The sequence below is a fragment of the Rhipicephalus sanguineus genome, unplaced genomic scaffold (genome assembly GCF_013339695.2).
Source record: "Rhipicephalus sanguineus isolate Rsan-2018 unplaced genomic scaffold, BIME_Rsan_1.4 Seq7812, whole genome shotgun sequence".
Lineage (NCBI taxonomy): Eukaryota > Metazoa > Arthropoda > Arachnida > Ixodida > Ixodidae > Rhipicephalus > Rhipicephalus sanguineus.
In genome coordinates this window covers 1926-11977 of record NW_023615977.1, presented here as the reverse complement: position 1 = coordinate 11977, position 10052 = coordinate 1926, and the positions used below count along the sequence as shown (strand labels likewise).

The window sequence follows — 10052 nt, the reverse complement described above, 5'->3', positions numbered from 1 at the left end:
ACCGAAACTGAAACAAATTGTTGCGCAACTGTGCACTGGAGTCCTTACATAACCGCTGCGCACTTACCTTTGCATTGAGGGACGCATGGCAATCTTCTATTTCAATCCCTCGTTAAGAGTGCAGCTCCACTGCCATATAATGATGCATTGTGTCAAAAATGAAAATCGCCAACCACAGAGAGGCCGAAGCCCTCGACATAGTTGGCGAAAAAGACATGTAGAAGAAACTCCCAAACAACGCCGTTTTATTAGTATCGTATGAGGTACACGCAGCACATTTGCAAATATGAATTGTAGAAAAAGAAAAGATAACATTAACAGAAGGCAACCCAACAAGCATTGAAGAAAGGTGACTTGTTTTTATTGTACACTTCTGTACACGAAAATAAAACTTTTACTTATGTACAAGAATTTTATATACAAAGGCAGTCTGGGTCTGTACAGAGTTCCACTTGTCCTTACCCGAGTCAGTTTTGACACCCTAGTGGATTACACACCAAGAAGTATCAATGTACAGCATCTTTTCTTGTGTATGCCAATTTGGAAATAAAAGTGAATGACTGCTGCTCTTAATAAAACAATTTTCCTGCTGTACACAAATGCAGCATTCTGAACTCGTCTTCAACACCCTGTTAACTTAGCTAAAAAAAAAGAGCCTTTCATGCACATGATTACGTTAACGCTGTAGTGAAAGCACTGCCTAGTCGTTTAAAAGAGGACTAGTGTAAACCTACAAATGAGTCGCGTACTTGTCGATGAACCCATCAGGCCAGCCAAATGAAACAAGAGCTCCTGGCAACAACCCTGTCACATAATGCAGCAAAGCCCCGATAGCTCGTTCCCCCTTTGCACTGGCGGCAGTGACTGAAAACGTGGATCGGGAGTAGGCGGCCGGAACTCTTCATCACTTGCCGACTCGTCGGGCGCAGGTGCTGCCGGCTCGTTGCTGCCACCGCCCTCGGCAGTGTCAGGCGCGTCGGCAGTTGTCGAGTGAGACCACGGGAGAGATCGGTGGCTGAATGCTCTCTGCTTTCACTTTCATCACAATGCCCCCAGTGCTTTTGACCACAACCTTTGGCTCGACTGTCTCGGGCGGCCGCTCCTCTTCGTCATTGTTCTGTTCAGCGTCACTGAGAGACACCCCAAACTCCCCGAGATTATCGACTACCACTACGGGATCGTCCTGCATATCGCCGCTAGCATTCTCATCTTTTATTTGTAATCCCCCCTTATCACAAGCGGCCTCGTTACCCTCGGTACCCTCCGGCGCTACAACAGCAGCTTCGTCCACTGCCATTTCCTCGGGGGGCTTCTCGTCAGAGCCACTCTGGTCGATGGGCCTCTCCTCGGTTGTCGCTTCGCTGGCAGCTTCTTCCTTGACGCCGGAGTCGACGTCCATGCTCTTATCTTCCTCTTGAGGGGCAGCTTCCGGCTGAGCTTCTTCAGTCTCCATTTTGACAGGACTAGGTGCTTCTGCCGCCTGGAAGCGCCGAGGGCATCAGAAATGGGGACAACTTAGAGCAACCCCCCACCCACAATGGAGTTGGCAGCTTCATTTGGATGCTTTCCATCCCCTTAGCCAAGAAAGGAGCCCATTGGCCTAGCATTCACATTTTGCTACGAGTTACAACTGCACTGTCACCTCACGTTTTGCTTTGAGTTAAAACTGCACTGTCACCTCAAACAAGAGAAAAGTGGTAAAAGAAAGTGGCACTTCGTACATAAATACTGTCTTTGCATTACTTGAGGCAAGAATAGGTATGTGAAGTAACAAAAAAAAAATAAAAATACCCTACGGAACATGGCACAGCCAAAGAACACTGCCAGTTCCTGGGCTTGGAGTGCACCAGAAGATGCTCAAAGGCCAGTTGGTCTCTTCTCATCCTTGCCTTTGCAGAGCCAGCCAGCAAAGACTCAGCAGTAGACATGAGCCAAGGCATTTTTTTATTAGCCTCATTTGATGCAACAGCATTTTCAGTTTGGAGGAAAATGATGGCCAATTTCAAGAAAACAATAAAAGAAAAGCACAAGTAGCAATGAGACAACAAACGAAGAACTGCCACCAAGGACTTCATTCTTCCACTTTCCACAGCAGCAGGAATAGATGCACAAGACGGTTGACTAGAATATAACTGTTTACTCAACTTAGACAAAACTTTAACGTTATCTGAAATACACTGCAGAGAAAGTAATGCCAACTCAAGAAGTAGAAAGCAAAAATTTACCCTTTTGAAGTCTTCATAGCAGGCTGGGTGGTACACCTGCCAACAGAGCAGTACATCGCTGTGTTAACAAACAGCCCAGCACACGAGCAGGGTCATAAATAGAAACTGCTGGCAGTGAACCATAGCAAAACACAGACATGTCAAAGTGCACAGGACAGGGCGCTATGTCCTAAAGCCTTAGCACACGTGGCAACTATGTGTACTTGAAGCTTGAAAACCTGTCTACACAGCGATAGCTGTGTACAAGTTTACAAAAAACATCTTGAAATTATGCCTTCATACACTACTGATGCTTGGCACCCCTTCACTATGCTCACCACATGCCATTTTCTATTCTTAACACATGCTCTCACCAGCTCCAAACAGTGTGGCAAAAGCTACGGGTCACATGAGCCCACTATAAATAATAATAATAAAGAAAAAAACAGGCAACTTCACTGCGTGCCCGTCATCAGCCACCAACAGTGGCTAAATGGATGCTTCATGAAAGGACCAGTGGTGTACAATGGGTAAGCCTCGCTCCCTTCCCCACACTTCTGGCCCTTGTCACATTGGGGCTATTGTCCCTTGTTGAGTGACTAATCAACAGCTTTTACTTGGTGACATCAGGTAGAGGACCTTGATGACAGATCAATGTGCAAAGAAGGGACTCAAAAAGCCCAGAAGGAAGCACAGAAGTGTGTTTGCTCAATTAATGCATTCCCTGCAGCCTGTAGTGCTGTCATGTTCATGAAAGATGATCATCCTGGTAATGACATTCAATGACTACTAGTCTGTTTACTTAATGTGGGAAAAAAAAAAGAAAAAAGTATAACATGGTTTAAGCCTTTCAACACTCTGCACCAAAAAGTGCCAACTCACAAGCTAATAGAGCTAGTATCGCTGCAATAGCTTATGGGAACCTTTCATATGAACCTGCCAAAATCCCTTTCTGTTAGTTTCACTACACAAAAATTGGTCATTTGTCCAGAACTACAGCGTCACATCAGGGACATTTATGCGAGGTTGAATCATTTGTTTCACATAATACACAGTGGTGCACGCCAACAATGGCTTCGTTTCCATCTGTTTGTGCATGAAGGGTCAGCCTCTAGCAGCAGAATTCCTATCAAAAGGAGAACGAAAGGCACTTGCTTTATTCTCGATGCGTATGGCGTCCCTGAAGTGCCACTGCTCCTCCTCTTCAGCCCAGAAAAGCTGGAAAGCCTCTTCACAGACAGCACATGTCTGGAAAATAAATGCAAGTCAACTTAAGCAACATTGGCTATGTTCACAAGTTCTGGCTCCATTGCTTAACACCTTTTGAGGAAGTACTCTGTACTCAGGCTAGTTTAGCAAGCCTAGAGCAACCCGAGGCACATGCAAAGCAGCACATTTGTGCAACAAATCCTGATAGCACTTTGGTTTTCTCACACCAACGTTACTTCAGTGTCAATCTCTGTGCCTCCTGAGTCACCAGCTGTGACAAAACTACCTCCCAGAAACAGCGCGTTACGTATGAAACCTCGTAAAAGAAATTTGTATGCCGTATGCAAACTATAGGCCTTACCAGGTCCGCAAGTTACATGACAACTGATTAACATGCCACTTAATCTGCAGATGTCGATGCTCCTCAACAGCCAAATCCATGTTGAAGTGACGGAAAATTTTAAGCTACTATCTGCCATGCACTCTCTCTTCCTTGACATTCAACAAGCCATTTGCCGAATCAAGTGGCAACCCATCAAAAAAGAAAAATAGCCGATAAGCCTGTTGACCAATCAATTTGCAAATGCACAATCCTTCTGTTTGTTTTAAGGGGGGAGGCTACCCCGGAGACCGAACTTTTTTATTTCTTGAGATATCTTGATGAAACTTTCAGGGTATGTTCACTACACTAAAACTTGAGAAACTGCAAAGTTTCATGAAATTGTGTTGATCAGTTCCAGAGTTACTGAGGTCTAACTGGGTGGTTCACATGTGTGCCTGAGGAAGAGCCGGGAGAAATCCCAGGACATAGTAGAAAGCTGAAATTCTTTGTGGTCATCCCTGGATAGATATCCTAGGGTGCTACAAAGCCCTTTTTTTTAATTTCCCCTCCAAAAATTTTTATGCAACATTGAATTTGATGTAGCCCACAATGACGAGATTTATCAAATTTTAATTGTTTGTTATTAATTATCAGCACCAGTTTTTAAAAAAAGCAGCTTGTTACACCCTGGCCAGATCATCCAGGAACAGAATAAAAAAAACTGCACGCAAATCTGATGAGCAGTCTTGAGAAATAGCTTTCCTCAGCATCACAACTAGCTAAAAAATCCATTCTGAGAAAACGGGCTTTGAAAGTTCAGTACATGTGTTTTCTCAAAAAGCTCCTGCAGAGTAGCTTGAAGTGTCCTTGTGCACTCTTTGCCTCTTTTGTCTTCCCTCCATTCCTCTAGGTGTCGTTTTGAATTTTTTTTACGCGTAAAGCATTTTTTTCACGAGCTCGCTGGACGGCCAGGTGACCTGGTTGAAGTCCAATGGAGTCCGATATCACTTGGGTTGCTTTGCAGCACCGCTTCATGTAGTGCTGTTCTTTCGGCATCAGGGACCACAAAATAGAGTGGAATGACTGATGCATTTTGTGTCTCCAGTTCAGCGCGAGCCGCGTCACGACGTTTCGCATTCGCATCATTTCTTCCTTCGTTAGGAAACGCGTCCGCAGATGGAACGACGGTCCACTCACGCTCGATGGCACCGATTCAGACGAGGTGCTGGGTCCGGCGATCTCAGAAACACTCGGTGCGACGGTGTCACGCTCGATGGCACCGATTCCGACGAAGTGCTGGGTCCGGCGATCTCAGAAACACTCGGTGTCACGCTCGATGGCACCGATACGGAGCACGTGCCGCGTGCGGCGATCTGGGAAACACTCGGTGCATTTGCGGCTCCAGCCACACTCGATGTGTCGGATTCTCGACTGGCGACACCTACAGCACAGTTCCGCCGCTGCAAGCGTCTACGCAGTCAGCACCCATAGCAGAATCGCGGAATTTCGATGCTCGTACAAGCCGCATAGCGCGCCTCCGCGCACCGGACCTCGGCACTGTTTTCGGCTTCATTGCCGGCATCGCCCGCAACAACAAAGACGAAGGGCACAGAAGTAGTGCAAAAAGAAAAAAACCCGCATTTCCCCGAAGGGGAGTATGAGGAAGTGCGAAGCACGGGGTGATGCTATGAGGGGGGTGGGGGTGGCGCGACTAAACTGCAGAGCCGAGCGAAGGAGACGGCAGCGAGAGAGCACGCGCCAGCCGACCCACGGAGGTCTGGCCGTTTTTAAGTGCAAGGCACTTTTACTGATGATGATGATCTGTCTTCCGAACTCGTTCCAAAGAAGCCGCAACGCGTTCAACTTGTTGGCGGCGTTGCGCACGCCCGAGATGGGGCTCAGGTTGTTGTCGAACCACAGTCGATCGCACACCGCGCAGCTATATCCGAAGCTGCGGTCCAGGAAGTCTCGCTTGAAGCGCGCGTCCGGCCGATCGAATTCGAGGGCCCGCGCTCGCTCACGCATCGCGCGTCCTCGCGCCAGATCGGCTTCGGGGTGCTCGGCTCGCTTCGCACGCTTTCGTTCGGCGTCTCGCCGCCGGCCTTCATCACCACAGGCAATGCGCGGGGCGCGCGCAGCCACGGAGCGGAGGGCGGAGCGCGCGCAGTCACGTGGGGCGTGACGTCGCTGCGCCGTTGCTACAGACGCTCCTCTCCGCTCCTCGCGCCGTTGCTATGGGACGGCGGATTCAGGGTCGCTTATAAAGTGCATTCGCACTTAAAGAAGCGAAAATGATCGAAAAGATCGCGCAAGGCGAAGGGCGGCTCGTAAGCAGACGTCTATCCAGGCGTACGGTGCAGAGAACAACAACGAGGCGAGTGCGCTGCACGCGCCATCGACGGGAGCGACCGCCCCCGCTGCTGCGCAGCAGCCAATGGCAGGCGCGCTTTCTCCCGCGAGATATGAATGCGCTGCTCTAGCCAATCAGCGCTCCGCATCGCATCGCGGGAAAACGCCAATGGGAGACCAGCGCTGGATAGGTGGCGCGCCGAAAAAATGCGCCTGGCGGGAAGTCGCAGCATAAGTCCGCCGCTCGATCCGACGACATTTGTTGCAGCTCGCATATGTTTCGGCTGTGCGCGTCGTTTCGCTTCGGTTCAAGCTTCTGAGAGAGAGAAAATAAAACATTAACAAGGTTCTGCGAATGCTCATTCAGCTAGCGCCATCAAGCGAAAGAATACTGAAGAAAATTTGCAAAGCTTTATATATTTTTCGCAGTGTGCCGCGGCGAGCGCGCCTGCGTAAACCCGCTAGCGTGGTTCCCGGGTTCGTGGTCCCGTGCTTGTTTAAGTTGTCGACAGCTATGGCGCCAGTTGTGCTTCGCTATGGTTTTAGTAAAATAACATGGCCTGAGGACCACTTCCGCAGAAAGGCACTTGAAAACGGGGCGAAGCTGTGCAAGGCGAAATACGTGTACGATGTGGAAGAGACGGTGATGTGCCGTGACAGCGATTCTCAAGTTGCAGCGAAATTCCACTCGCAAGTACACCAAGCCCGCTACGATGTCACACTTCAGGTAAGCGAGCATTTGATGCTAGATCGGTTATTACCGCGTGTTCCTGTCCTTTACGGCGCGTGTAGTTGTGTAAAATAAGCGCGAAGCTGTACGCAGTAAATCGCACAGTTGGTTTAATCGTACAGCGAGTTGACTTCCGTGCGTGATCGCAACGCTGGCACTACATGTTTTCATTTCGAACGAAAACTTGTGCACGTTTACTTAATGCAGTTTTTATGTGTTCGCCTCTAGCTGTCGTCTCAGCGCCTGATAAGTGGGGCCACCTGTTCCTGCAAGGCCGGCAGCGAAGGCGCCTGCAAGCACGTCGCAGCTGTATAATAGCACTCGAGCTCAATAACTTAGCCGATGCAACGTCGTCAACTGACGTGCCTCAAGTGCTCCCATAGCTGGCCGTCTTCACTGTTGTATAAAACAATGAAACACGCGAAATTCGCTTTAGACCCCAGCTCGACGCCCGCCAGAGAGGACCGAACTTACCCCCGCCGCCTGACAGCTTGTATCCAACGTTGCCTCCGTTCTTGCTCGTATGGTTCGCAGGAAAGACGTAGAAAGATATATCACCTTCTCTTCCTACGTAGTTATGACACTTATATACGCTGCAGTAACCGTCGGCCTCCTTTTTTTTTTTTTTGTTCGGCATTCAGTGCCCGCACCGCCTTCGCTACTAGCCATCCTTGTGCGTGTCGTCCGCGGGGCGGCTGAGAAGTGCGCGCTTTTACCGCCAGGGCGGCACGGAAACTCCAGCGCTGGTTCCCTATAGCGTCTCACCGTGCCGCCGACGCCATTTTGCAAGGCGGCAAACGAGAGAGAAAGAATTCACGGTCAAAACAACACCAAGATGGCGCGGGACGAACCGCATGGTCTGGGAATGGCGCGCGCGCGAAGTTTGGTTGATTTCGCGATTGCGCGTGTTCGGACGCCGCGGCGGCCTCGAAAATAGCACTTTTTTTTCCACTTTGCGGTTGAATTAGATGCTGATAATTACAGAATAGTAGTTTATGAGACATACAACCCAAAAATGTGGTTGTTCAAAAATCGACTTTTTCGCGATTTTTTCGGTTTTCAAGGGCCGCGTCCCCCCTAAGAGACACCGTAACCATATAATATTAAAAAAAAAACAGATACTGCCAATTTTTCTAACACCGTTTGAAACATTCGGACGCTTTTGCGGCAGCGTCACAAGCCTCACAGATGTCAGTGTATAAAAACGCCTGAATTTCGGATGCTGAAACTCTTCGGCGTCCGACTGTCCGGACTTCCTGCTCAAACTGCAGGTCCGAAATGACATTAATTGAAGCTCCCACCTCTGCCGCGTCTTATCTCGTAGGTTTGAACCAGTGCTTTCGCGAATTGATCTGTTTGTGGCCATAGATAAATCCGAAAGTTCTGCTTCGCGCAATGCCTAAGTCGTATCGGATGAAGCAGATCAAAATCCGAAGGGGGCCACTATCATGGCACAGTGTGGCGATGTCTTTACGAATAAGCACTGGAAGTGCACGGAGGCGTGATGGTGACAAACCTGACAGTACAACTTAAACTGACAACCCTTTATGATACGCCTTCAGCTAACTGCCCGATAGTGCATGCGGCCTAGCACAGTTGTGAGCATACTGCACTCTTAATATTGAGAACCCAAATGCACCACGCCGCCGTTCATGCTGCCTTTTTGTGCGAGATTGCTAAGGGTGCCACAAGGCCTCGAAGAAAGCAGCTCGCCATCGTGCCGTGGCCGTGTGCATTCAGGACGGAGTGGGTCATAACAAACACTTCCACGGCAAACGCATGGGTAAGCACAACAACGACCCTGCAGTGAGGGCGCCAGTTCATTTGGCGATGTGCTGCACAAAACTAAGAACAATCGGCTTCACGCGGCAGCAAACGCTGCATGTCAGCGGAGATTTTCGTGCAGTAGTGCATCATTATGTGCGCACACGACACACCATCAAGGAAAGCCGGACGAGTCGTCTGCTCTTCCCCACAGCCTTTGTGGTCCGTGTCATCATTTCCAAAGGGTCCAGCCTTAATTTTTTCCATGCTTTCTGTATCGGCGGTGCTCATCACAAGACGCAAATTTGCAATTGGCAGTTGGCACCTAGTTAGCGAGGTTCGCGGTAGCTCCTGAATGTACAGTAGACTCTCGTTAAACAGAACTTGAAGGGACCAGGATATGTTCTTTTTAACAGGAGTTCTGTTTTCTGAGAGTTGAGCAGGGTGCAGAATACAAGTACGTACTAAACCAGTCTCGTCACACACTGTTCCATTTAAGCAGCAGTTCTGTTTAAGAGATTTCCATTTACTGAGCGTCTACTGTGTTCAGAAGATCCTGGGCACGCACCAAAATGCTGGTATGTGTACTGGGAGGTATTAAAGCTATTTCAGACGTGGCTGCGGCGATTTGACTGTGAGTGCAATAAAAAAAGCTTGAAGTCACTTTTTCAGACGATTTCGCGGCCCCTAGGAGTCGAAAAATCAGGCGTTCATGTGAATAAGAAACGAACCTGAGTAGCAAACATCATATCAAGTTAACTGAATCTACTGGGTCCGTTAACAATGCATAGTTCATGCAGCTAACCTATAGAATGTATTATAAACAACACTTAAAAGCTGAAGTCACTGCCTTTTTAAACACTCTTATTAGGCAACCAGTCAGCTATTAACAAACTTTCTTCACCCTCTGCCCTTCTTCAAACAAGAAAAATAAACGATGGTAAGAAAGAAGCACTGAATTTTTAAATTTGGAAAGAAACAGTAGCTTTCGGCATGATAAGACATACATTGCCAGTCTCGTCGCCAGAAGCTGGGACACTCTTGATTGCGCGTGGGCGAGTTGCGCTCTGGTCCTGTTCCACATGGCTTGTTGCTCAAAGAATCCCGCGCTGACAAAGCAATATTGACATGTTATGAGAGGGACTCTGGTAGGATGCATGCAACATGCATGCACACGAATATATCGCACCAATGATCCCACACCATAACCAAGGGCCCTGTTACACTGGGAAACAAGCTTGCCAACACTGTCTTGGTGCAACCCGCCATGGTAGCCCAATGGTTATAGCATTGCGCTGCTAAGCTCAATGTCACAACCTCCATTCCCGGCAGCGGCAGCCACATTTCAATACGTTGACTAAGGTGCACATTAAAAAAACACGAAGCGTTCTACATTCAATCCAAAGCCTCCTCCACCCTGCCTACGCAGCGACTCATAATCGAATTGCAGTTTTGGAACATAACAACCAGAATT

The 10052-nt window shown here is 48.6% G+C and overlaps 1 protein-coding gene across 1 annotated transcript; it reads right to left on the bottom strand.

The window, feature by feature from the left end:
* Positions 1-339: 339 nt before the first annotated feature.
* On the bottom strand, positions 340-9654 carry LOC119378324 (uncharacterized). Its single transcript, XM_037647497.2, has 4 exons — positions 9586-9654; positions 3360-3452; positions 2226-2261; positions 340-1480 (listed from the first exon to the last, which is right to left on the bottom strand). The coding sequence occupies exon 4, from the start codon at positions 1451-1453 to the stop codon at positions 968-970; it is 486 nt and encodes a 161-aa protein (XP_037503425.1). The 5' UTR covers positions 1454-1480; positions 2226-2261; positions 3360-3452; positions 9586-9654; the 3' UTR covers positions 340-967.
* Positions 9655-10052: the final 398 nt, after the last annotated feature.

Excerpts from the sequence above, each read along its gene's own strand:
- LOC119378324 (XM_037647497.2), bottom strand. The coding sequence starts at position 1,453 with ATGGAGACTGAAGAAGCTCAGCCGGAAGCTGCCCCTCAAGAGGAAGAT.